We start from the raw sequence: 27116 nt of genomic DNA, 5'->3' as shown, positions 1-27116 counted from the left end.
CATTGCAGCACCTTGCCACACAGACCAGCATAATTCGTAATTGTCCAGGTCCTGAGTGAGAACCATGCAGAATGAAGAAATAAACTCAGAGAAAAGAAGTATGGGATCAGGAGGTCTCTGCAAGCTGATGGCAAGCCAGAGCAAAGCAAAACCCCGTTTGCTTTATTATATAGTGCAAAGCTATATGCAAAATAAAGAAGGTTCTGATACAAAGTCACATATCTGAGGCATAAACAGAAATCCTTCCAAGGTATAAGCAGGAATTCTCTTAAGGCATAAACAGGAATCTACCCACCATGCATAACTGAAATCAACCAACAGCAGAACAAATAAGGGTGAGAGAAAGGATTTGTAAATTGCCTCTAGCAACTTAATCAAGTAGGAGAGTTGAGGGATAGGCAGCAAGGACTCTGTCAGTTTATTGTCGGTCCCCCACACCTCTGTCCCCCACAAATCTAAACTGCAAGGACTGTCAGCTTGCAGTCTCCCCATAGCACCTTAGTTGTTCAATGATTGCTTCCTCATATGTGCCTTGAATGGGGGGAGTGGGCTCCAGCAGAGTGAGTGACCTCTTGCTCAAGCCAGCGACCTTGGGCTCAAACCAGCGACTATGAGGTCATGTCTATGATCCCGCACTCAAGCATATGCTTCCTCATCAGCAACAACTCTGGCCATGCCAAAGTCCAGCTGGGGAACAAGGAAGTTTATGTTGATCAAGGGAAGTGCGAAGGTTTGGAGAAGCTGACTGGTGACAGGCTGGGCTGCCCCTGAACATTTCTCAGTAAGCCCAGAGGTATCTCCGAGGCTCCCTGCACAGAATGTAGGGCTTTTAACATCTGTGGGCAAGGAATCTGGGCCTCAGAAGCAATTCTGGAATGAAAGGACAGCCTATATGAATCATACTGTTGTACATTTTTATTCCAAGTTACAGAAGTGAAATTTTTTTAAGTGAGAGGAAGGGAGATAGACTCCTGCACGCACCCCTACAGTGATCTACCCGGCAACTCCAGTCTGGGGCTGATGCTCCAATTAACCAAGCTATTTTTAGCACCTAAGGCTGACACACTGGGACCAATTGAGCTATCCTCAGCACCGGGGACTGAAGCTCAAACCAGTCAAGCCACTGATTTCAAGAGTGGAAGAGAGCAAGAAGGGGGAGAGGAGGAGAAGAAAAGCAGATAGTCACTTCTTGTGTGCCCTGACCAGGGATTGAACCTGGAATGTGTGCACATGGGGTGGACGCTCTCTCCACTGAGCAAACTGGCCAGGGCCTAAAACATTCTTAGAGATATAACTAGAGATGCAGGAAAAGATCTGTGTACAAAGATATACTTTTCTAAATAAACTGTTCTCTCAACCTGCTTTCCATTTTTTGTTTATGAGTCTGGGGAACAACAACTTAAGACCCCTTTCTTTGTTCTCTTTGGAGCAGGTGAGTTGCTACCTCAGTCTGTATCTCCTGGGTTACAACTCCTTGTGCTCAAATAAATGCTTTTTATTCTTCATGATAGTCTAAAGATAATTTTGGTCGACAAAGGCAGCAGAGACGTTTCGAGGAAAGAACTGGAGGGGACCGTAAGGTGTCTCACAGGCAACAACAGAAGCCGAGCTGGAGACACTAGGCCTTCAAAACAAAGGCTGACGGTGCAACACTACATGATCACATAGAATGCTCCAGGGCCCTTTTTTCTCAAGATACCTTCTTTCGCTCCAGGAAATCTTCCTAAATTATTGCACTGAGGGATTCTCAACTCCACTTAAAAATTATTTTCTCTTTCTTGAAACTCATGATTCAGATGTGAGACATGGACTGATCTTCTAATTTTGTTATGTTTCTGTTATTTTCCATATCTTCATTTTTTGGCTTTTTTTTTTTTTTTCCTTCTGAGAGAATTCCTTGACTTTATTACCCAAACTTTCTACTAAGGTTTCAATCTTGATATCATTGTTATCTTTTGAATTTCAAAACACTCTCTTTTGGCTCTGACTGGTTGGCTCAATGCATGGAATGTCAGCCTGGCGTATTGCCATCCCAGGTTTGATCCCCAGTCAGGGCACACAGGAGAAGTAACTATCTGCTTCTCTCTCTCTCTTCTCCTCCTGCAGCCAGCGGCTCGATTGGATCGAACATCAGCCCCAGGCACTGAGGATAGCTCAGTTGCTCTGATAGACAGCCCTAGACTGGGTTACTGGGTAGATCTGGCACATGCAGGAGTCTGTCTCACTATCTCCCCTCCTCTCACTTAGAAATAAAAATAAAGATACAATACACTACCTTTTGTTCTCAGGATGTTTTTATAATAGTATCCTGTTCTTATTTCAAGGCTCAAGATCTCTGACCATCTTGAAGTTTCCCATGGCAGTTTGTTGATGTGTTCCTCTCCCGGCACAACTTGCTTTCATCTAGGTTGCTTTTTGACTGTGTACCGTCTGCATCTTCCACATTAGAGGCTCTCCTTGGCCTCATTTAGTCTCAGAGCATCGTATCTGAGAGCTAGACATCAGAATGCAGACTGGATCTGATTGTCTGAGGGAAGCCCCAGTGTCAGAGCATCTGCTAGGTCAGGGGTCCCCAAACTACAGCCCGCGGGCCACATGCGGCCCCCTGAGGCCATTTATCTGGCCCCCGCCGCACTGCTGGAAGGGGCACCTCTTTCATTGGTGGTCAGTGAGAGGAGCATAGTTCCCATTGAAATACTGGTTAGTTTGTTGATTTAAATTTACTTGTTCTTTATTTTAAATATTGTATTTATTTCAGTTTTGTGTTTTTACTTTAAAATATGTGCAGTGTGCATAGGGATTTTTTCATAGTTTTTTTTATAGTCCAGCCCTCCAACGGTCTGAGGTACAGTGAACTGGCCCCCTGTGAAAAAAGTTTGGGGACCCCTGTGCTAGGTATTCTGGTTGGAGAAACTTAATGTCCATATCTCAAGTCTTTCTTGTAGGGTTTTCATGGTCCCAGAGAAGATCACCAGTCTCCTTCCCAGAGCATGACAGCCTGTTGCCTGTATTCTGAGAGCTGAAGGATTCAGTGTGCATACATTCACTTCATCCTGCTGTGGGCAGTCCCATAATTCCATCCAAAACCATGCCTCATAACCTCAGCCACCCTCCAGCTTACCATCCTTGGGAATAACCACATCTATTTCCATTTGGGGTAGGAGCAGCTACTTGTCTAACCAGAGCTAGAGCTAGGGAGATTATCTGGATACCTTCTACAACATCTTTCAACCAATCTTTTTTTTTTTTTTTGTATTTTTCTGAAGCTGGAAACGGGGAGGCAGTCAGACAGACTCCCACATGCGCCCAACCGGGATCCACCAGGGGGCGATGCTCTGCCCATCCGGGGCGTCGCTCTGCTGCGACCAGAGCCACTCTAGCACCTGGGGAAGAGGCCACAGAGCCATCCCCAGCGCCCGGGCCATCTTTTGCTCCAATGGAGCCTCGGCTGCGGGAGGGGAAGAGAGAGACAGAGAGGAAGGAGAGGGGGAGGGGTGGAGAAGCAGATGGGCGCCTCTCCTGTGTGCCCTGGCCGGGAATTGACAACCAATCTTCTTTATGTTAGCATGGAACATTAATGAAGACATACCACATTCTGGGCCAGAAAACACATTTTTATACATTTTAAAAAATAGAAATCGTAGCTCTTAGACCACTGTGGAGTTAAACTGGAAATAGAAAACAGAAAGATAGCTGGAACCTGACCTGTGGTGGTGCAGTGGATAAAGTGCTGGCCTAGAATGCAGAGGTCGCCAGTTTGAAGCCTTAGGCACAAATGCAAAGCAACTATGAGTTGATGCTTCCTACTCCTCCCCCTGCCTTTCTCTCCTCCTCTCTTTAAAAGCAATAAATAAAAATTTTTAAAAAATAAAAGAGTCTGACCAGGCGGTGGCGCAGTGGATAGAGCATCGAACTGGGACGCAGAGGACCCAGGTTTGAGACCCCGAGGTCACCAGCTTGAGCGCGGGCTCATCTGGTTTGAGCAAAAAGCCCACCAGCTTGAATCCAAGGTCGCTGGCTCCAACAAGGGGTTACTCAGTCTGCTGAAGGCCCACAGTCAAGGCACATATGAGAAAGCAATCAATGAACAACTAAGGTGTTGCAACGCGCAATGAAAAACTAATGATTGATGCTTCTCATCTCTCTCCGTTCCTGCCTGTCCCTGTCTATCCCTCTCTCTCACTCACTCTCTGTAAAAAAATAAAAAAATAAAAATAAATAAAACATTAAATCCCAGGTATGTGGGTGCCCAAATTCTAAAAAAAATAAAAAATAAAAAATAAATAAAAGTAAAGAAAGAAAGATAGCTTGAAAATGCCAAAATACTTGAAGATTAAGCAACACACTACTAAGTAACACATACATCAAAGAAAAAAATCTCACGAGAAATTTTAGAATATTTTGAACTATATGAAAATAAAAATACAACATCAAAATTTATAGGATGCAGCAAAAACAGAACTTAGAAATTTATAATATTGACTATGTATAATATATTAGAAAAGAAGAAAAATGTAAAACCAATCATCTAAACTTCTACCTTAGGAAATTAGAAAAAGAAGAGCAAATAAATAGAAAGCTACATAACAAGTGCTGGTGAGGATGTGAAGAAAAGGGCACCCTCCTGCACTGCTGGTGGGAATGTAGACTGGTGCAGCCACTGTGGAAAACAGTATGGGGTTCCCACAAAAAATTAAAAGTGAAACTGCCTTTTGACCTAGCTATCCCACTTTTAGGAATATATCCTAAGAATCCCAAAACACTAATTGAAAAGAAGATGTGCATGCCCATGTTTATTTCAGTATTGTTTACAATCGCTGAGATCTAGAAACAGCCCAAGTGTCCATCAGTGGACTAGTGAATAAAAAAGCTATAAAAATTTCCACAATGAAATACTATGCAGCTGTGAAAAAGACGGAAATCTTACCTTTTGCGATGGCATGGATGGACCTGGAGATTATTATGCTAAGTGAAATAAGCCAGGCAGAGAAAGACAAATATCATATGATCTCACTTACATGTGAAGTCTAATGAACATGGTGAACTGTGGAACAATAGAGGCAGAGTTGGAAGTCACAGGGAGCAGAGGGACAGCTGTCAGAGGGAAGGGGGATGAGGGGATGAGATCAAAGAAGGTGAAGAGATTAGTGAAATTATATATACATAACGCATAGATACAGGTAACAGGACAGCAAATCCTAGAGGGAAGGGGGAGGGAGTTAGGAGGATGGAGGCAAAAGGTGTGTAATAGGGGACACGTTGGGGTGAGGGTGTTGTATTAAGTGGGACACTTGAATCCATGTTAACACAATAAATTTTAAAATCTAGCCTGACCAGGCAGTGGCACAGTGGATAGAGTATCAGACTGGGATGCAGAGGACCCAGGTTCGAGACCCCAAGGTCGCCAACTTGAGCGTGAGCTCATCTGGTTTGAGCAAAGCTCACCAGCTAGAGCCCAAGGTCACTGGCTCAAGCAAGGAGTCACTCGATCTGCTGCAGCTCCCCAGTCAAGGCTTATATGAGAAAGCAATCAATGAACAACTAAGGAGCCGCAACGAAGAATTGATGTTTCTCATCTCTCTCCCTTCCTGTCTGTCAGTCCCTCCCTCTGACTCTCTCAGTCTCTGCCACAAAAAAAAAAAACAACTTAAAAAAAAAGTAATAAAGATATCTTCATTTAAAAAAATGAATAATCCGAGTCATGGCACCAAAAAAAAAAAAAAAAAAAGAATAAAAATAAAAATCTAATTAAAAAATTCAAAGCTAGCAGAAGAAAATAAATGACAAATATTATAGAGCAGAAATCAATGAAATTAAAAACAGAAAATCAGAAGAGAAAATCAATAAAAGCAAAAGCTAGTTCTTTGAAAAGATCAAGATGATCAATGAACTTCTAGCCAGACAAATTAGGAAAAAAAGGAGAACACAAATTGATAGGATCATAATTGAAGAAAGCAACATTATTCCCAGGTGGACATTAAAAAGACAATTGAGGAGCCTGACCTGTGATGGCGCAGTGGATAAAACGTCGACCTGGAATGCTGACTGAGGTTGCGGGTTCAAAACCTGCACTTGTCTGGTCAAGGCACATATGGGAGTTGATGCTTCCTGCTCCTCCCCCCTTTCTCTCTCTCTCTCTCTCCTCTCTAAAATGAATAAATAAAAATTTTAAAAAAAATTAAAAAAAAAAAAAAAGACAATTGAGGAATACTATGTATGAACAACTATATGTCCACAAATGTGATATATGAGATGAAATGGACCAATTCTTTGAGACACAACCTTCCAAAACTTCCACAAGAAGAAGACAATCCGAATAGGCCTGTATTATTAAATAAATTAGGGTAAGTCTACAAATGCAATATTATTTTACAATAAAAGGTAATGACATACTGACACAAGCTACAACACAAATAAAACTTTAAAACATTATGCTAACTGAAAGAAGCCAGTCAACAAACACCATTCTCATAAAATGTCTATAGTAGGCAATAAAACCCAGAGAGACAGAAAGTAGTTTCATGGTTGCCTAAGGTGGGACACTGGGTGGTGTTAAGAAATGGGAGTGATACTGAAGAGAACAAGGTTTCTTTCAGGGTGAGAAAAATGTTCCAAAAACGGACTGTGGTGATGATTGTGCAACTCTGTAAATATGCTGAAAACTATTGAGTTGAATTAAATAGGCGAATTTTGTGGATTTATGTGAATCATATCTCTATAAAACCACACACACACACACACACACACACACACACACACACACACACACACACATATATATATAAAGTGGTCAAAGTCTTTTTAAGAAAAGCCCCAACATGAAAGAGAAAAAACAAAGCAAATAAAGAAACAAGCAGCAAATCGATGAAAAGGAACCCACAGGACACAAAACACATTTAGGAAGAGAAACCTTGAAATAATAAGAGAAGTAACAAACATAAAAATTAAAGACATTAAACCAAGAACAGATTGTAATGCCTGTCCCCCAAAAAACATTTAATATGAAATCTGTAAGACAGTCAATGAGCTCTTCCAGAAAGTGAAATAAAAGAGACATGGGTCATTACACTGGTGGTATTCAGCTGGTTCATACCTAATTTTTTGTTGAGTTCAGCAAACCGGTCGTTAGAATGGCACTTGTAATCAGGGTTCGCTCTAAGGTGGGTGACTGGGCAGCCGCCCAATGTGGAAATCACAATTTTACATTCCTTACTCTATTTTAATGTTCATCTGTGTAACAACGTATTCTAGGTGCCTGTAGTGGAAAAAAATTGCAAGTGAGGATGCCAATCAAGAAGCAATATAGGCCCTGGCCGGTTGGCTCAGCGGTAGAGCGTCAGCCTGGTGTGCGGGGGACCCGGGTTCGATTCCCGGCCAGGGTACATAGGAGAAGCGCCCATTTGCTTCTCCACCCCCACACCCTCCTTCCTCTCTGTCTCTCTCTTCCCCTCCTGCAGCCAAGGCTCCATTGGAGCAAAGATGGCCCGGGCGCTGGGGATGGCTCCTTGGCCTCTGCCCCAGGCGCTAGAGTGGCTCTGGTTACGGCAGAGCGACAACCCCGGAGGGGCAGAGCATCGCCCCCTGGTGGGCAGAGCATCGCCCCTGGTGGGCGTGCCAGGTGGATCCCGGTCGGGCGAATGCGGGAGTCTGTCTGACTGTCTCTCCCCGTTTCCAGCTTCAGAAAAATACAAAAAAAAAAAAAAAAAAAAAAAAAGAAGCAATATAGAAATATCTTCAATAAGTTTTATTGTTTTTTGTCAGGTATTATTTAATATTTTTTCATTAATATTTTAAAACTCTTTATATAACACAATCTAGTTTTGTGTACCTCTTTTACTGTTCTTATTTAAATATTAAATGCATAAAATAATAAGCTACATTTCAGTATATCTTTTTTTAAAATACTTAAAATGGTCACTAGGGCCTGACCAGGTGGTGGCGCAGTGGATAGAGCGTCGGACTGGGATGCGGAGGACCCAGGTTTGAGACCCCAAGGTCGCCAGCTTGAGCGTGGGCTCATCTGGTTTGAGCAAAAATTCACCAGCTTGGATCCACGGTCGCTGGCTCAAGCAAGGGGTTACTCGGTCTGTTGAAGGCCCATGGTCAAGGCACATATGAGAAAGCAATCAATGAACAACTAAGGTGTCACAATGGGCAACGAAAAACTAATGATTGATGCTTCTCATCTCTCCATTCCTGTCTGTCTGTCCCTGTCTATCCCTCACTCTGACTCTCTGTCTGTCTCTGTAAAAAACAACAACAACAAACAAACAAAAAAAACAGTCACTAGGGCAGAGAACTGGTTATTAAATTATTTGAATCCCACCACCAGATTATAGGATATTAACATAAGACAAAGGGTCATTTGAAGAGATCCGACCTATAGGAGTTAAAGAATAAACTTCAAAGAAAGAAACAGAGAATATTCAAAGAAATAATGCAAGAAAAATTCCCAGAACTGAAGGGCACTAGAATCTAGGTTGAAAGCTCCAAGAGTGTTCAATGTATGTCAAGGAGCAACAGCCAGAACTACAGGACACAGGGCACACAGAGATGATCATAAGTACTACCTGAGAGAGGAAGACAGGTCAATCATATAAAACTGAGAATCAGAGTGGCCATCACATCAGAAGCAGGGAAACAACATGCCTTCAAAGTCCTGCATGACTTTTCATGCTAGAATTTGATGCCTACCCATATTTTTCAGTCAAGCAGAAAAAGGACATTTTCAGACACTTAGCAAAAAAAAAAAAAAAAAAAAAAAAAAAAAAAAAAAAAAAAGGGATCCCGCACAGGAAAGTGACAAAAGGAATTTCCAAGATGACAGCAGCTTGTCAAGCCTGGAGAACAGCCAGTCCTGACTGCAGGAGGAGGTGGAGGAAGCATCATTGCTCTTGGAAAACAAGCTGGCATCTGACAGACCCATTGTAGCAACTGGAGAGGAAGGGAAGGAAGGGAAGGAAGGAAAGAAGGAAGGAAGGGAGGGAGGGAGGGAGGGAGGGAGGGAGGGAGGAAAGAGAGGAAGAAAGAAGGGGAGGTGAAGGAGGGAGGAACCTGTAGTTTCAAAGAAAACAAAGCATGAAAACATTAGGTAATTATTAAATCCAAGAGGAAAAATATTTTTGTACCAGAAATAACCACAGTGTACTAAATCTCTCAAAGACTACCTAGCAAAGTCTTAATACTATTTACGTTGACAGTTATAGTTAACTAAAACTTTTGATAGAAAAGATACAAGAAATTGTCTTAAAAGCGAGTGAAATAGCCTGATCAGGTGGTGGCGCAGTGGATAGAGCGTCGGACTGGGATGCGGAAGGACCCAGGTTCGAGACCCCGAGGTCGCCAGCTTGAGCGCGGGCTCATCTGGCTTGAGCAAAGAGCTCACCAGCTTGGACCCAAGGTTGCTGGCTCCAGCAGGGGGTTACTCGGTCTGCTGAAGGCCCACGGTCAAGGCACATGTGAGAAAGCAATCAATGAACAACTAAGAAGTCGCAACGCGCAACGAGAAACTGATGATTGATGCTTCTCATCTCTCTCCGTTCCTGTCTGTCTGTCCCTGTCTATCTCTGCCTCTGTAAAAAATAATAATAAAGAATCTTTCCTTGTGCCATTATCTCTTTAAAAAAAAAAAAAAGCGAGTGAAATAATAAAAAACCCAGGGAAATAACTTTTTTTTTTTTTTTTTTTTTTTGTGTGTGTGTGTGTGTGTGTGCCTTGACTGGGCAAGCCCAGGGTTTCAAACCGGCAACCTCAGCGTTCCAGGTTGACGCTTTATCCACTGTGCCACCACAGGTCAGGCAATTTCTTTTTTTTTTTTTTTTTTCATTTTTCTGAAGCTGGAAACAGGGAGAGACAGTCAGACAGACTCCCGCATGCGCCCGACCGGGATCCACCCGGCACGCCCACCATGGGGCGGCGCTCTGCCCACCAGGGGGCGATGCCCTGCCCATCCTGGGCGTCGCCATATTGCGACCAGAGCCACTCTAGCGCCTAGGGCAGAGGCCGAGGAGCCATCCCCAGCGCCCGGGCCATCTTTGCTCCAATGGAGCCTTGGCTGCGGGAGGGGAAGAGAGAGACAGAGAGGAAAGCGCGGCGGAGGGGTGGAGAAGCAAATGGGCGCTTCTCCTGTGTGCCCTGGCCGGGAATCGAACCCGGGTCCTCCGCACGCTAGGCCGACGCTCTACCGCTGAGCCAAGCGGCCAGGGCCCAGGGAAATAACTTAGAAAACATGAGAATGCTTGAATTTGGGGAGCAGGAAATGGTAAGAGGAGAGACTCTTTTTTTGTAGTAATCTAACCATGTACATTTATTATGTTTATAAAATTAAAATTAGTTTTAGCCCTGGCCGGTTGGCTCAGCGGAAAAGCGTCGGCCTGGCGTGCAGAAGTCCCGGGTTCGATTCCCGGCCAGGGCACACAGGAGAAGCACCCATTTGCTTCTCCACCCCCACCCCCTCCTTCCTCTCTGTCTCTCTCTTCCACTCCCGCAGCCAAGGCTCCATTGGAGCAAAAGATGGCCCAGGCGCTGGGGATGGCTCCTTGGCCTCTGCCCCAGGCACTAGAGTGGCTCTGGTTGCGGCAGAGCGACACCCCGGAGGGGCAGAGCATCGCCCCCTGGTGGGCAGAGCGTCGCCCCTGGTGGGCGTGCCGGGTGGATCCCGGTCGGGCGCATGCGGGAGTCTGTCTGACTGTCTCTCCCCGTTTCCAGCTTCAGAAAAATACAAAAAAAAAAAAAAATTAGTTTTAAACAAAAAAGAAAAAGACATTACCAATCATTTGATTATCTTATTAGGGTGATAACTTTGTAAGGTATATAAATGTCCAAATCAATATGTTGCATACCTAAAACTAACATAATATTGCATGTCAACTGTAATTGAGAAATAAATTTTAAAAAACAAATTAATAAGCCTGTGGTCTTAAAGCTTTTTACTATTATTGTTGTTATTAGTGGAGCACTTTTCCTCAAAACCTTATGCAAAATAAAAGCACAGTCAGTCTGACAGCCGTGGAGGGCAGGGCTCTCTTGCCCTAGCAGCCTCTAATACACCTCCTCTTAGACGCCACTAATTCTGAAGAATTTAAGAACTTACTTGCCTGACCAGGCGGTGGCGCAGTGGATAAAGCGTCGGACTGGGATGCAGAGGACCCATGCTGAGACCCTAAGGTCGCCAGCTTGAGCGCTGGCTCATCTGGTTTGAGCAAAGCTCACCACCTTGGACCCAAGGTCACTGGCTTGAGCAAGGGGTTACTCAGTCTGCTGAAGGCCCACAGTCAAGGCACATACAAGAGGGCAATCAATGAACAACTAAGGTGTCGCAACGAAAAACTAATGATTGATGCTTCTCATCTCTCTCCGTTCCTGTTTGCCCCTATCTATTCCTCTCTCTGACTCTCTATCTCTGTAAAAAAACAAACAAACAAACAAAACCTTACTGATTCAGACTCTGTATGCATCATATAACTCAGTGGTCCCCAACCTTTTTTGGGCCACGGACCGGTTTACTGTCAGAAAATATTTTCACGGACCTGCCTTTAGGGTGGGACAGATAAATGTATCACGTGAACAAGACAAGTGTCAAGAGTGAGTCTTAGACGGATGTAACAGAGGGAATCTGGTCATTTTTAAAAAATAAAACATTGTTCAGACTTAAATATAAATCAAATGGAAATCATGTAAGTTATTTATTCTTTCTCTGCGGACTGGTACCAAATGGCCCACGGACCGCTACCGGTCCGTGGTCTGGGGGTTAGGGACCACTGATATAACTAATAACTCTGAAAGAAGTTATACGAAGTTGTGGTTAGGCTCAAGGTCCCAGAGTCCATGCCCAGGATTCTCTCGTTTCCATGGTACTGCTTCAGGAATTTAAAAACAAAGTGACAGAGGTATCAATTAATGCCGATTCATGGTTAGAGATAGGAAAATGTGGATATCTTTGATCATGTTGGTGCAGGAGTTGGAGAAAATGAAGAGAATGCATGAGACTTGAGGCTTTCATGGCAGAAGAGACTTGGCAAAAGAAATAAATCTATAGCCCTGGCCAGTGGCTCAGTGAATAGAGCACTGACCCAGTGTATGGACATCCTGGGTTTGATTCCCAGTCAGGGCACACAGGAGAAGCAACCATCTGCTTTTCTCCCCATCCCATTCCCCTTTCACTCCCTCTTCCTCTCCCACAGTCAGTGGCTCAATTGGTTTGAACGTCAGCCCCAGGTACTGAGGACAGCTTGGTTGGTCCGAGCATAAGCCCCAGATATGGGTTGCCGGATGGATCCCGGTTGGGGTGCATGCAGGAGTCTAGTCTATCTCCCCTCCTCTCACCTAAAAAAAAACGAGAAAGAAACAAAGAGAACGATAAAGAAAGAAAGAGGTAAAGAGGAAAGCAGGGAGGAAAGAGGGAGGAAGGGGGGAGGGAGGGAAGGAGGGAGGGAGGAGGGAAGGAGGAACCTATAGATTCAAGAAGCTGAGTGAACCACAAACAGGGTAAACCCAGGAAATCCAAGACAAGACATGCCATAATTAAACTTATAAAAGGTAAAAGAAAACAACAAACAAACAAAAATCTTGAAAGCAGCCAAAGAAAAACAACATCTTATCTCTATGGGGGAAAATTAGAATGATAACAGATTCTCATCAAAGACCACAAAGGCTAGAAGAAAGTGACACAGTATTTCTCGGGTGCTGAGAGAAGTGCCAAGCAGAATCCTATACCCCAGACCCGATTACGCCCCAAATAGATGTGCTTCAAATAGCATTCAGGATAAAGGGAGAAATGAAGACACTTTTAAATGAAGAAAAGCTAAGAATTTTTTGCCAGTTGATCTATTCTAAAAGAATGGCTAAAGGAAGTTTTCTAAAAAAGGAAAAAGAATAAAGCCTTAATATATTAAGAAGCTAGAACTCAGTAAGCAAAACTTAGTAAATACAATAAATAGGCTTTCCTTCTTCTCTTGAATTCTCTAAATTATATTTGATGGTTGAACTAACATATAACACTATCTAATATGAATTTTGGAAGAAGGACAATGTAGCCATCAAGTATTTCTCTCATTGGTCATGTATTTTTTTTTTCTTTTTAGAGAGAGGCAGGTATAGGAATATGCTATGAAGACTTGCAAAGTTAGGATAACAATTAGAAACAGGCACCCTAGGGCAAAAGCACTGAATGGTAGAGAGTCCAGGGGCCTCTCTGACCTGGTGCTGGAAACAGAAAAACAGCCAGTAAGGTTCAGCAACACAGAAAATGTTTAGGCTCTCAGAACAGAGATTAGGAGTCAGCATGTTCCTTGTCCTTTATTTCACTCTTAGAACTTCTGCTGTAAGGATGGGGAAGGGGCTTCAATCCTTTTTGTCTGCTGACTGGGGCTGTGGCCTCCCCTTGGCTCCTTGCAGCACTTCATCTGGTCTCCAAGTAGTTCAATGTTGCCGCAATAAGTGGTGCCCTGTGTGAGGAATGGGAACCAAACAACAGGTTTGCTACTTTGAATAGTTTGTCATCATCGCAACAGGCAGGGAGAATGAGATAGATACAGGAACATCTAGCTGTTCCTATAATGCACCGTGACTCGGGATTGAACTCACAACCTCTGCGCTTCCAGACAATGTTCCAACCAATTGAGCAATCCGGCCAGGGTTTAATTTTTTATTTACTGGTTGATATTTTATTCATTTTTTTTTTTTTTTTTTTTTTTTAGAGAGGAGAGGAGACAGAGAGGGAGAGAGAGGAGAGAGAGAAGGAGGAAGGAGCTGGAAGCATCAACTTCCATATGTGCCTTGACCAGGCAAGCCCAGGGTTTCGAACCGACAACCTCAGTATTTCCAGGTCAACGCTTTATCCACTGCGCCACCACAGGTCAGGCTTACTGGTTGATATTTTAGAGAGACAGAGAAAGGAAGGGAGAGAGATGGGAGAGGTAAAGGAAGCATTCATTTGTTTTTCCACTCAGTTGTTCATTCATTAGTTGCTTCCTGCGTGTGCCCTGACTGGGGATCAAACCTGCAACCTTTGTAGTTTCAGAACAATGCTCTAACGAGCTGAGTTAACCGGCCAGGGCCAGGTCATGTATTTCATCATAGTGTCCAGTAACTGTAGAATTTTTCTTCCTTTCCAAAGCAAATAAGCACGTTTTGTCCAATAAATTTAAGCTGCCACTTTGGAAAATCCTCTTGCTAAGGAAATGGTTCTTTACAGATGGAAAAAGATACAATGCTTAATAATGTACTTATAAATATGCACATAATGGCAATGATCTTGATTATGCTGGATTCTGCCAACAGAAATATACTAGTTAAGTACTGGAACTGTAAGTCAAAACTGGGAGAAGTAAACTCAATTTCAAAAATTTGTAACTAAGAAATGGTTCAAAGCACAGGAGGTTCAGGGAAAGCCTGCCAATGCTGGCTCATTTCTTCTCTTTGCGATTTGCACTTAGACTAATCAAGGGACAGAGCATGCAAGTGTGGAGAAGGAAATTTGGAAGGAATGTAAAAGAAGCTATTTGCTCTTTCAACCAACTCCAATCACATCCAACAATGACCACAAATATGGGGAAGCCAGGCCTGGCTGTGCCCTGGCAACTCTCTTAGCAGAGTATTCATTAATGTTAGAGTATTCACCACCTTTGGAATCTGTCACAACACTGAATAAGTATGTTATCCATAATATGCTGACTGGTTACTGGCTCCATTAAATGATTCATGTTAGCTGAGCAGGAAGATGAAGAGTGAGGATGGAAATCGTTTGGGAGTCTCTGAAGAAGGTCCAAGGCACCAATGTACAATTAATGCATAAAATTAGGTCACTTTTTTTTTTTTGGCAAGACAGACAGACAGGAAGGGAGAGAGATGAGAAGCATCAACTCATAGTTGCAGCACCTTAGTTGCTCATTGATTGCTATCTTATATGTGCTTGACTGGGGGGCTCCAGCTGAGCCAGTGACCCCTTGCTCAAGCCAGCAACCTTAGGCTTCCAGCCAGCAACCATGGTGTCATGTCTATGATCCCACACTCAAGCCAGTGATCCGGCACTCAAGCTGGTGAGCCCATACTCAAGCAACATGAGCCCGCGCTCAAGCTGGCGACCTCAGAGTTTCAAGCCTGAGTTCTCAGCATCCCAGGCGAATGCTCTATCTACTATGTCACCACCTGGTCAGGCTAGGATCATCATTTTTAAGGATATTCAAATGGATATGAAGTACACACAAAGATGCTCAACTTCTTTCAAAATAAGAGGAATGTCAAGTAAAAGTACACGGACTTTTTTTCTTATCGAGTCAATGGATAAAGATTAAAAAGGTCAGTCCTATTGCGTGGTCGGCAAGGCTCGAAGTAGGCTAGTTGTATATTTCTACTGGGAATGCATATTGGCACAATACCCGCTTGTCAGGTCTAAGATTTTATTTTACCCTACTTACAAGCTAGTAAGTAAGTGAGCCTGTTTACTCTTTCTGGATCCTGGACTAAGACAAGAGATGCCCAGATTAGAGACAAAGGACTTTGTTACTCACAGCACATGAAGAGGTATGAGTACCAGCATGTTTGTACAAGCTCTTCTTGGCCCCAACTCCCCCAGTGAAAGCACAGGAGGCCTAGATGGATTCTGCTGAGGCTTGAGGAAGCTACTTCTTTTAAAAGAAAGCTTGATTTTTCATCCTGGAAGGACACATTACCTCAGTCCTGAAGGTGCTCACTGCAAGCTCAACCCTGGTCCACGGAAAGACAGGTCAGAGTGGTGCATTCTCAGCTACCCAGCAGAATGTATAGAAACTAGCCCAAGGGTTTCCTCCCACCATTGCTCAGGGCAACTTTGCAATAAAAATCGCACATACACTTAACTTTTGATCTAGCAGTTCCACCTCTAGGAATCTATCCTACATGATGGCTAGCTATAAGGGGTTATTTAGTCCAACATAGTTTATAATAGAAAAAGACAGAAACAAGTGAAATGTCCATTGTTATAGACTGATCTGATTTTAATAGAATCTCACAATGGATTATTGCACAGTAATAATAGAGGGTACAGAATTTTTTTTTCTTCTCATCCAAGTGAGAGGAGGGGAGATATAGACTCCCACCTGTACCCTGACCAGGATGTACCCAGCGAACCCCATCTGGGGCCGGTGTTCTGCCCATCTGGGGCCATGCTAACAACCAAGCTATTTTTAGTGCCTGAGTCGGAGGCTCCAGAGTCATCCTCAGTGCCTGAGGCCAGTGGGCTCAAACCAATTGAGCCATGGCTGTGGGAGAGGAAGAAAGGGGGAGAGAGAAAGAGAAGGGGGAGGAGAAGGGGTGGAGAAGCAAATGGTCGCTTCTCATGTGTGTCCTGACCAGGAATTGAACCCAGGACATCCACACACCAGGCCAACACTCTACCACTGAGCCAACCAGGGCAAGGGTTGTTTTTTTTTTTTTTTTGTATTTTTCTGAAGCTGGAAACGGGGAGAGACAGTCAGACAGACTCCCGCATGCGCCCGACAGGGATCCACCCGGCACGCCCACCATGGGGCGACGCTCTGCCCACCAAGGGGTGATGCTCTGCCCCTCCAGGGCATCGCTCTGTTGCAACCAGAGCCACTCTAGCGCCTGGAGCAGAGGGCCAAGGAGCCATCCCCAGCGCCCAGGCCATCTTTGCTCCAATGGAGCCTCAGCTGCGGGAGGGGAAGAGAGAGACAGAGAGGAAGGAGAGGGGGAGGGGTGGAGAAGCAGATGGGCGCTTCTCCTGTGTGCCCTGGCCGGGAATCAAACCCGGGACTTCTGCACACCAGGCCGACGCTCTACCACTGAGCCAACCGGCCAGGGCCAGGGCAAGGATTTTTTTATGTGCTGGTATAGATTGCCAAGAAAACAGATGCACGAAAAAATGAATAACTCTCCCATTTGTATAAAAGAGGCAAAAACAAATAAATTTTTCTTTGTGCTATATAAGGATGAAGTTCCATTTCTCTAGAGATACACAAAGAAACTAATATTAACTGTCCAACAGGACACACTGATAAAAGCTAACACCAGGGGTTTGTATTCAAAATTTTAATAATAAATTGTGCCAGTAGAAGCTTTTCAAAGGCAATGATATATCAATAAATAATAGTTACATTGAGTTCCTGAGAAAGAACCTACCACATAAAGTTGTGTCAGAGCACTGTAAATAGCAACATGGCATTACTGGAAAGTCACAGAAACACTGACAGTCATGGTACAAGCACAGCAGATGTCGAGATTGGCCACTCATACAAAATGTAAACCAGTACACAGGAATATTTTCTTTATAGTTTAGACATTGACAAACTTATATAAGTGTTGTTGCCTAGATAGATACTAAATAATGAATGCATTATACCAAAAACACCAAGAAAAAACTATGTGTAACAACTACAATAAAAAATATGATGTGTCAGATTCTTAAAAAGAAAACTGAATTTTTTATTCAAATATAAATCACTTCAAATAGGAATCGTACTAACTTGAAATAAGGAATATTTTGTACGTTTATCTTTGTATATACATCTACGCTTCTAAGAAAATATGTATGGCTTAATTTTTTTTTTTTGCATTCCAATGTCACTTTGAATAATCCTTGCTGTTTTACAAAGATGGGGAAAATGTATTTTTAAAATCAAGATAAGACATTTCAAAGCACATTAAAAATAAAAATAAAATTAAGAAAAGGTGAAAGAATGCCGAGATTACTAAATGTCACCATGGTAAAACCGCAGCTGTCTCAGACAGCAGGAGGAGTGCGGCCGTGCAGACCTCTTGGTGGGGACCATCTGGTGGCAGTGGGGTGGCAGCTACGGGATTCTACACAGCAGCTACATCAAGAATGAGCGAACTGACTGGGGAAACCAAGTTCCATGGTGAATTTCAAACATTTTGGCATACCTAAATTAATCCCTTTAGATGTATAAAGTTCAGTATATGACGAATGCTTAAATTTAACCCCCAAAGAGTCCAACCATACCCACAACACACACAGAAAGTCACTTCTCAGTTACACACCTACGTTTCTTTTAACAACACAGTAAGGGACACAATCACAGTGAAGTCACCCTCACAACACGCCATCACACACTGTTTATAGTGTCTCATTTATAGAAACTGTATAAAAATGTCTTCACAGAACCCGCTGTGAATGGCAAGACACGGTTGTTTATAATAGAAAAACCAGCTCATGCAGCAGTCTCTACACACCAGACATTAGAAATCACACCCATGGAGTTACCTTGCTCACACACTGTCTATGATACCATAATATGCAAAAAGAAAAAAAAAGCAGCTTTTAACATATCACAATTTTGAAATGTGGGGGAAAAATATAAAACAAAAACCACCATGTGAATAAAATGGTATCAGTAACATCAAAACAGTGTTATCCTTTTTTTTTTTTTTTTACGTTATTGCACAGAGATTTCTTATCACATGTTCTTCAGTTTTAACTTCTTTTCCTAAATGTAAGTGCTGGATAAAATACAAATGTATAAAATGACAGCAGCATGATTTGTCAGAGTTAATCCCTATAATTTAGTAAGAAAAATGACTATAAACAAAATAAGTGCTCTTTTTAAACTGTACTAAATTCTTTAAAAATTGTTTCAATGCAGTGAAGGCCCTCAAAAGCCATGTTGACACCTGCCCCCCTTATCAACCAGAGTCTAGAAATGAAGATGGGCTACACCAAAGTCCTTTTGTAGAGAACATTTTTGTTTGTTTTGGGGTTTTTTGGTGAAGACCAGAGTTTCATGTGAAGTAGGCAACAGACTAACTGAAAACAAAGCTTCCCTGAAGTTTTTCCATCAGGCCTTTTAGGGAACCAGCCAGGAGCACCTGGGCCTGAGGAAGCCCGCATCAGAAGCCACATCCATCTATACGTATACTGGCTGGCAACCTTCAGTCTGATCCACCAGGTTGGAATTCTCCAAATCAGAGTTATCAGCCTGCGGTGCCTCTGCTCCTGCAGGCTCTGGGCACCTGAAAGGGTAGCCGTTATCATCAAAGAACCTTCTGAAGGTAAATTCATAAAACGCATGCTCAGGGTGCTTGTTATTCGGGGAGGTGAGTGTGTCCCAGGCCTTGGTGCTGTCTTCACTAGCATCGTTCCAAGGGCTTTCTTCATCTATGGGGTCAAAGTTTGAAGTGTCCATGGGATGGCTGATTTTGGGAACATAGGGGGCCGGCTGCTTCCGAATGTCATTGGAGAAATCGATGGTGATGAAGAACGGGTGGGCCTTCAGGTCGTCAGCCCCGTTCCTCCCCAGCCGGTGGTCAGCGGCACAGCACAGCTTCGTGATGAGGTCCCGGGCCTCAGGGCTCAGCTGGACCTGGGCTGGGATGTGCAGTGTGCTCTCCCAGTTTATCACCTCAAAGAGACAACAGACCAAAGCTTTAGTCTCCCCCAACATCTCAAGGCCAACATGGGCAGTTCTGGGATGCTATGTGATGAACCTGACTTTTAAATAATTTTAGTTTCATGACAGGAGAAAAGCCAAGACAGACTCAGACACCACAGCTGCAGACCTGAGCATCCACAGGTGCTCAGTGCTCTAGGGTGGGGGGCACAACTCAAGGTCCAGGATGCTGAAACCACATACAGACCAACTCAAGGTCCAGGATGCTGAAACCACATACAGACCAAGAGAGACCAATTGTCTTCTGTCAGAAAGACTATTTTATTTAGCAAAGGAGTTCTGTACTTCCCATAAAAATGAAGAGACTGATTCTCTCTGAGCCATTTTTTTTTTTCTTTTGAGAGAGGCAGAGAGAGAGAGATAGGAACATCAAGCTGCTCCTGTATGTGCCCCGACCAGGTCATCGAACCAGCAACCTCCACTCTGGGATGACACTCCAACGGATCAAGCTATCTGGCCAGGACTAAATTTCTTTTTAAATTTTCTTTTATTTTCAGAGAGACAGAGAGAGGGGAGGGGGAAGGGAAGCATTCATTTGTTGTTCCACTCAGTCATGCATTCACTGGCTGTTTCCCGTGTGTGCCCTGACCGGGGATCGAACCTACCTGTTGTTTCAGGATGACACTCTCAACCAACTGAGCTAACCGGACACAGCCCTGAGTCATTTCTTTAGTGATGGCAACAGATTTCTAGGGAACCATCATGGTTCTCATTCAATACTTACTGTGGCCAAGAGATGGTCAGCTGGGGTTTTATAATTCAAAAAAGCAACCTCAGAGACAAGAATAAAGATGACCCACCCTATGGCCTTGGCCTCCTATCCCCAATGTTCAACCACACAAACTGGCCATCTGAACACTCAGTAAATACATTTGTCATAGAGATGTGTGTACAGTGAGGTGAAAAGCTAAGTGACTTTACTGATCATACTTCAAATCAGGATAAAACAAGGCCAACGTAACTGGCACTGCATGGGTGACTGAGCATCAGGTGAGGCATGTAGATAGGTGTGTGTGTGAATGGGAGGGTTGGTGTGAATCTGAGTCTTTTTTTCTTTTATAATTTTTATTCATCCATTTGAAAGAGGTGGGGAGAAACACTAGTTGTTGCACATATGCATGCATTCGTTGGCTGATTCTTACATGTGCCCTGAGCGGGGATAGAACCCAACCTTAGCGTATCAGGACAACACTCTTAACCAACTGATCTACCTGGACAGGGCCTAAACCTGACTAGTTTCAGTAGAGCTAAAACTATAAAACTCCTAGAAGAAAACATAGGGGGAAGTCTTCATAGCATTGAATTTGGCAACAATTTCTTGGATATGATACCAAAAAGCACAAGCAATAAAAGAAAAATATATAAATTGGCCTTATCAAAATTTATTATTATTATTATTATTTTTTTGTATTTTTCTGAAGCTGGAAACAGGGAGAGACAGTCAGACACTCCCGCATGCACCCGACTGGGATCCACCCGGCACGCACACCAGGGGCGATGCTCTGCCCACCAGGGGGCGATGCTCTGCCCCTCTGGGGCATCGCTCTGTTGTGACCAGAGCCACTCTAGCGCCTGGGGCAGAGACCAAGGAGCCATCCCCAGCGCCTGGGCCATCTTTGCTCCAATGGAGCCTCGCTGCGGGAGGGGAAGAGAGAGACAGAGAGGAAGGAGAGGGGGAGGGGTGGAGAAGCAGATAGACACTTCTCCTGTGTGCCCTGGCCAGGAATCGAACCCGGGACTTCTGCACACCAGGCCGACGCTCTACTGCTGAGCCAACCGGCCAGGGCCGGCCTTATCAAAATTTAAAACTTTTGTTCATCAAGGACACTGCTAACAGAAAGAAGAGGCAGCCCAGAGAATGGGGAACTGTATTTGCAAAACTTGTATCTGGTGAGAAGTTAATTCTCAGAACATATGAAGGATTTCTACAACTCAACAATAAAACACCTGAGTTAAAAAAGGGAAAAAGGCCCTGGCCGGTTGGCTCAGCGGTAGAGCGTCGGCCTAGCGTGCGGAGGACCCGGGTTCGATTCCTGGCCAGGGCACACAGGAGAAGCGCCCATTTGCTTCTCCACCCCTCCGCCGCGCTTTCCTCTCTGTCTCTCTCTTCCCCTCCCGCAGCCAAGGCTCCATTGGAGCAAAGATGGCCCGGGCGCTGGGGATGGCTCTGTGGCCTCTGCCTCAGGCGCTAGAGTGGCTCTGGTCGCAATATGGCGACGCCCAGGATGGGCAGAGCATCGCCCCCTGGTGGGCAGAGCGTCGCCCCTGGTGGGCATGCCGGGTGGATCCCGGTCGGGCGCATGCGGGAGTCTGTCTGACTGTCTCTCCCCGTTTCCAGCTTCAGAAAAATGAAAAAAAAAAAAAAAATGAAAAAAAAAAAAAAAAAAAAAGGGAAAAAGACCGGAACAGACATTTCTCCAAAGACAGACAGGTGTCCAGGAAGCACATGAAAAGAGGCTCACTATGATTAGTCATTAGGAAAATGCAAATCAAAACCACAGTGAGATAGGACGTCACAGGGAGGAAGTAAAGCCACCACTAGGATGGCTACTATATAAAAAAAGGGGGGGGCAGGGAGTGTTGATGACAATGTGGAGAAAATGGAACCCCTGTGCAGCCACTGTGGGAAACAGTATGAAAAGTTAAACAGAATGACCACAGGAGCCAGCAAGTCCACTTCTGGGTCTATAGTCAGTCCTGCAAGACAACCTCTTATCCACATACTTGTGGTCACAGCAGCACAGTCACAGTAACCAAACAGGGTAGAAACACACCAAGTGTCTGCTGCAAGGTGATGCATAAACAAATATGGTCCAAACAAACAATGGAATATTGCTCTGCCTTCAAAAGGAAGGAAATTTTTCCACATGCAACAACAGGGATGACCCCTGAAGACACTGTGCTCAGTGAAATAAGCCACTCTGGGGGCAGATACCCTGTGCGTCCCTTTACCTGAGGCGCCAAGCAATCACCTTCAGACAGGGAGGAGAGGAGATGCTCCAGGCTGGGGGAGGGGAGTGGGGGGTTAGTGTTTAACAGGTACAATTTCTGTTTCAGAAGATGAAAATGTCTGGAAATAGACAGTGGTGGTGACAGTTGCATAACACTGTGAATGTATTTAATGCCACTGAATTGCACACTTAAAACCAGCTAAAATGGTAAATTTTATCACAAGAGAAACTGGGTCATTATCATGCAGGCAAATTGGCTATTCAATACAGACAATGCCAACTTTCAATTTTATTACTACTGGCACGAAATGAAGCCATAATTTAGGGTTCTTCGAATTAAGGGACTATTAATTTAGGGTCTCACATGCACTCCAGGGCACATGAACTCTTCCTGGAGTCCTTAGTAAACATGTATCGGTGTACTGTAAGTGCACTGTTGTGAGAAGTTCTGAAGATCTCATCAGATTCTCATTCAATCCTGCATAAGTAATCAAATCATTTATGTCAGAGAGTAAACGGCCATCATTCTAAAAGTAATTATTTAATTACACCAAATGAATAGTAGAAATATGCACACCTAGGCTAATCTCAGAGCTGATACCTTGAAAACAGAAATGATATAACATCAAAACAAACTAACTTCTTTACGGATACTTTATAAAATTTTCTGTGGTTTTTGCAGAGCAGCAGAAGAGACCAGATCTGACCACACTTACTGCAGCTTTTTGTTCTTACCTGGCTATACCAAGATGGCATGTAACTAATGGTTCAAGTAAAATTTCAGAAACACATATACTGTATTTTAAAACTCAGGTCTAGACCCTGGCCAGGTAGCTCAGTTGGTTAGAGGATCGTCCTGATACACTAAAGTTGTGGGTACAATCCCCAGTCATGGCACATATGGGAACCAATGAATGCATAAATAAGTGGAACAAAAAATTGGTATTTCTCTCTCCCTCCATCTCCCCCTTTCCCCTTCTCTCTCTCTCTCTCTGAAAATCACTAAATAAATTTGAAACTCAAGTCTAACTTTTGAGCTTCACTTATTAAAATAAGTATTTTCAGAATAGGTAACAACAATAATACTTTAAAAAATCCCATTACATACAACTAAGATTGCTACACCACTTAGAATAAAGGTCAGAAAAACAACGTGTGTTTGTGGCAAGCAGATACACGGAATTTCCCCGTTACCTTCAGCTGGGTCTCTGTGGGAGTGGGGGCAAGAAAGGGTGGCTGCCCCACCAGCATCTCAAAGAGAATCACTCCAACGCTCCACCAGTCACAGAGTTGAGTGTACCCTGAAAGAAAAAGCCACATTCAATTCTAGCATGGCTATGTACTCTGCTCAGAGAAGAGCTGGGAGAGACCCTCCAGTATGACTCTACTGCTAGGTGGGGAAACATGTCGGAGCAGCACACGTTCTTTAAAAGAAAACTCTTACACAGCATGCATCTCCGTGCACCTGCAGCTCAGAATAAAAGCTGGAAAGGGAGGCACATGCTGAGGTGGTAACAGTCATCATGTGGTGAAGAGGACTCACTTTCCCTCCCCCCCTCCCTCCCTCCCACTGGAGCAAAGTTGGCCTCCCCCTCAGGCGCTAGAATGGCTCCAGCTACAATGGAGCAACACCCCAGATGGGCAGAGCATCGTCCCCTAGTGGGCATGCCAGGTGGATCCCGGTTGGGCGCATGCGGGAGTCTGACTGCCTCTCTGCTTCTAACTTCAGAAAAATACAAAAAATAAACAAAATAAATAAATAAATAAATATGAAGGAGGAGGAGGAAAGGGGGCACTTTGGCAAAGAGAACGACTGTCACTGAAGGCACGGTCCCTGCACAGCACTAACTGGCCAGGCTCTCCCTCATAGCACTCCCACTCCCAAGACAAAGCTGAGGCAGGCCTCAGTCAGAGCCCACCCCAAGGAGGCACAGAACAGGTTCACCTTTGTTTCTGACTCCCTCCCACTTCTCCTCCACAGCCACGTGCCCCAGTCTAAGCCCTGCTCCAGTTGTGATGTCACCTAACCTTGCTGAGTGCCAATAGGACCTAAGACCTGCTGGCAGCACTGCCAGTCGAGTTCCTTCAGACTTCCATGTGCCTTCCATTCCACCCCTTCCTAGCCGTCCAGCACGGGGGCTGCAGAGTAACCACCCCTGGTTCCTGGGCTTTGTACCTGGTGATGCTAGAGAGGGCAGGGCAGGAAGGGGGCTCTCCTCCCCCACGGCCCAGCAAGCTCCCTCCTACTCTGAGGCCATGACTAGGGAGCAAAAATTATTATTACAATGTGGCTCTGAGTAGTTAATTAATTTCCCTCGGATTACCATGGCTAACAAAGAAAACTCAGACTTAAACCGAGCCTGGCTGGCTGCAAACACTTGAAACGGCACATGTGAATAAACAGGCCATCAATCCTGGATCTACCACAAAGACTTGGGCCAACAAACCACTGTTGCCATGGGCCATGTGATTGATTACTGGAAGACTCCTTTTGTGTTCAGTCAGATGTCAAATCTGATGGAACAGAGCATTCTTCCAGGACAGATTTTACTGAGCACTTGTAGTTCCAGGCAGACTATTATTCCCAAATCTGACATTTACGATGCTTCTGGACTAGAAGGGAGAACTGGAGGAAAAGAATATTTGTATTCCATCATACTCAATAACCAGCTGGAGACGGGACAACCCATCTTAGAACCTGGGCAAGAAGCAGTGGTATGTTTACATAATGGAATAATACTCGGTCATAGAAAAGGAGATCTTGCCATCTGCAACAGCACGGATGGACCTAGAGGGCACTATGCTGAGTGAAGTACGTCAGACACAGACAGACAAATGCCATATGATTTCACCTATATGTGGAACCTAAACAACAAAATAAATCAACAAACAAAATAGAAACAGACTCACAGACACAGAGAACAGCCTGACAGCTGTCCGAGGGAGAGGAAAAGGAGGTTAGGATGCTGGGTGAAAGGGTGAAGGGATTCAGAAGCACAAATTGGTAGTTACAAAACAGTCACAGGGACATAAAGTATTAAAGCACAGGGAATTTAAACAATAATATTGTAATAACTATGTCTGGTGTCAGGAAGGCACTACAAATATGGGGGGAACATTTTGTAAAGTATGTGATTAACTGCTATGCTGTACACCTGAAACTAATATAAAATAACAATGAATATAAAGTGTAATTGAAAAAATTAAAAAAACAAAAACAGTTACAGCCTGACCTGTGGTGGCACAGTGGATAAGGCCTTGTCCTGGAATGCTGAGGTTGCCAGTTTGAAACCTTAGGCTTGCTTGATCAAGGCACATATGAGAAGCAGCTACTACTATGAGTTGATGCTTTCCACTCCTCCCCCCTTTCTCTCTCTCTCCTCCCTCTAAAATCAACAATAAAATCTTAAAAAATTTTTATTTTTTTATTTATTTTATTTTTATTTATTTATTTTTTTTGTTTTTGTTTTTTTACAGAGACAGAGAGAGGGATAGATAGGAACGGAGAAAGATGAGAAGCATCAATCATCAGTTTTTCATTGCGACACCTTAGTTGTTCATTGATTGCTTTCTCATATATGCCTTGACCGTGGGCCTTCAGCGGACCGAGTAACCCCTTGCTCAAGCCAGTGACCTTGGGTCCAAGCTGGTGAGCTTTGCTCAAACCAGACAACCCCATGCTCAAACTGGAGACCTTAGGATCTCGAACCTGGGTCCTCCGCATTCCAGTCCAACTCTCTATCCACTGCGCCACTGCCTGGTCAGGCTTAAAAAATTTTTAAAAAGTCACAGCTAGAACCTAGAAATGCCTGGCTTAGGCAGACTGACCAGCATCCCTGTGACTCAGAGTGATTTCCATCATATGACTCTCACTTTCCAGTCCAAGGAGGAATAAGCAAAGGCTGGCCTAAAGGTGCATGTCTTCTGTTGCCCTGGGAGCAAGGGCAGTTCCAAAATGGAAGTGACAGACCCTTCCATGGGTACACAGTTACAGTAAGAATATTTAGGGTCTCAGAAAGTGGAGACGGGAGGGCGTCTCAGAGGTCCTCTGGCTCCACAGTTCCAGTATCAAGATGGCCTCCATCCAGGCAGCAGTGTGGCACACCCAAAGCAGGTGCCCAAAAACCCACCTTTTCGGAGGAGCACTTCCGGTGCAATGTAATTTGGGGTCCCAACCAGGGAGTGCGCCAGACACCTCTGATGCTGCTTCCTGGCTCTCTGCTCCAGGGTCTTCAGCCTGTCTCCACAACGACAATTAGACACGTCATCCCAGAGGTCGCCGGGCTCCATGCTGTCCTGTCTGATATGGCTCCCTTTCCACCCAGGAATCAGGGGGGTGAAAGAAAAGAATACAAAACAAAGTAAGTTTCCACTATCTGACAAACCAACAGCTCCACACTGAAGAGTAATTCAGTTCAGCTCCTGACACACGGAGAGAAAGAGCCCTGCCCAGCTGCTCAGCAGGGCAGCCTGAGGTCCTGTGTCTGAGACCCCACAGGACATGGGTGGCACAACCACAACACAAACACTGTGATGTGGTGACAGCAGCTGCAGCTGTGCCGAGGCTCAGACAACTAGGGGATCGTCACTTTGCGCCCTTCTCAGGCCAATCTCAACAAGACATGCTTTAAGGTGAGTGTGGAAAAGCATAAGAAGGTTTTTTATTTATTTTTTTTAGAGAGAGAGGGAGGGAGAGAAAGAGAAAAAAGAGAGCACCAGGAAAGGAGACAGATGAGCAACATCAACTCATAGTTACAGCACC

General features: G+C 44.3%; 1 protein-coding gene across 6 annotated transcripts in view; it reads right to left on the bottom strand.

Annotated features, from left to right (window-relative positions):
• Positions 1-13049: 13049 nt before the first annotated feature.
• The window catches only part of LATS2 (large tumor suppressor kinase 2), a 103802-nt gene continuing 89735 nt past the window's right edge, over positions 13050-27116 (bottom strand). For 5 of the 6 annotated variants that reach the window (XM_066369196.1, XM_066369193.1, XM_066369197.1 and 2 more), the window contains 3 exons: positions 26485-26667; positions 23549-23655; positions 17014-19355 (listed from right to left, as the gene is read on the bottom strand). In XM_066369196.1, the coding sequence (XP_066225293.1) occupies positions 18861-19355; positions 23549-23655; positions 26485-26667 (785 nt within the window). In that variant the 3' untranslated portion in view covers positions 17014-18860. Of the gene's footprint in view, positions 13446-17013; positions 19356-23548; positions 23656-26484; positions 26668-27116 lie in introns of those variants that run through there. The other variant, XM_066369198.1, reaches the window with a different exon arrangement.

The sequence above is a fragment of the Saccopteryx leptura genome, chromosome 2 (genome assembly GCF_036850995.1).
Source record: "Saccopteryx leptura isolate mSacLep1 chromosome 2, mSacLep1_pri_phased_curated, whole genome shotgun sequence".
Taxonomy (NCBI): Eukaryota; Metazoa; Chordata; class Mammalia; order Chiroptera; family Emballonuridae; genus Saccopteryx; species Saccopteryx leptura.
Note: the sequence above shows the minus strand (reverse complement) of the source record. Positions and strands in the feature narration are given on the sequence as shown.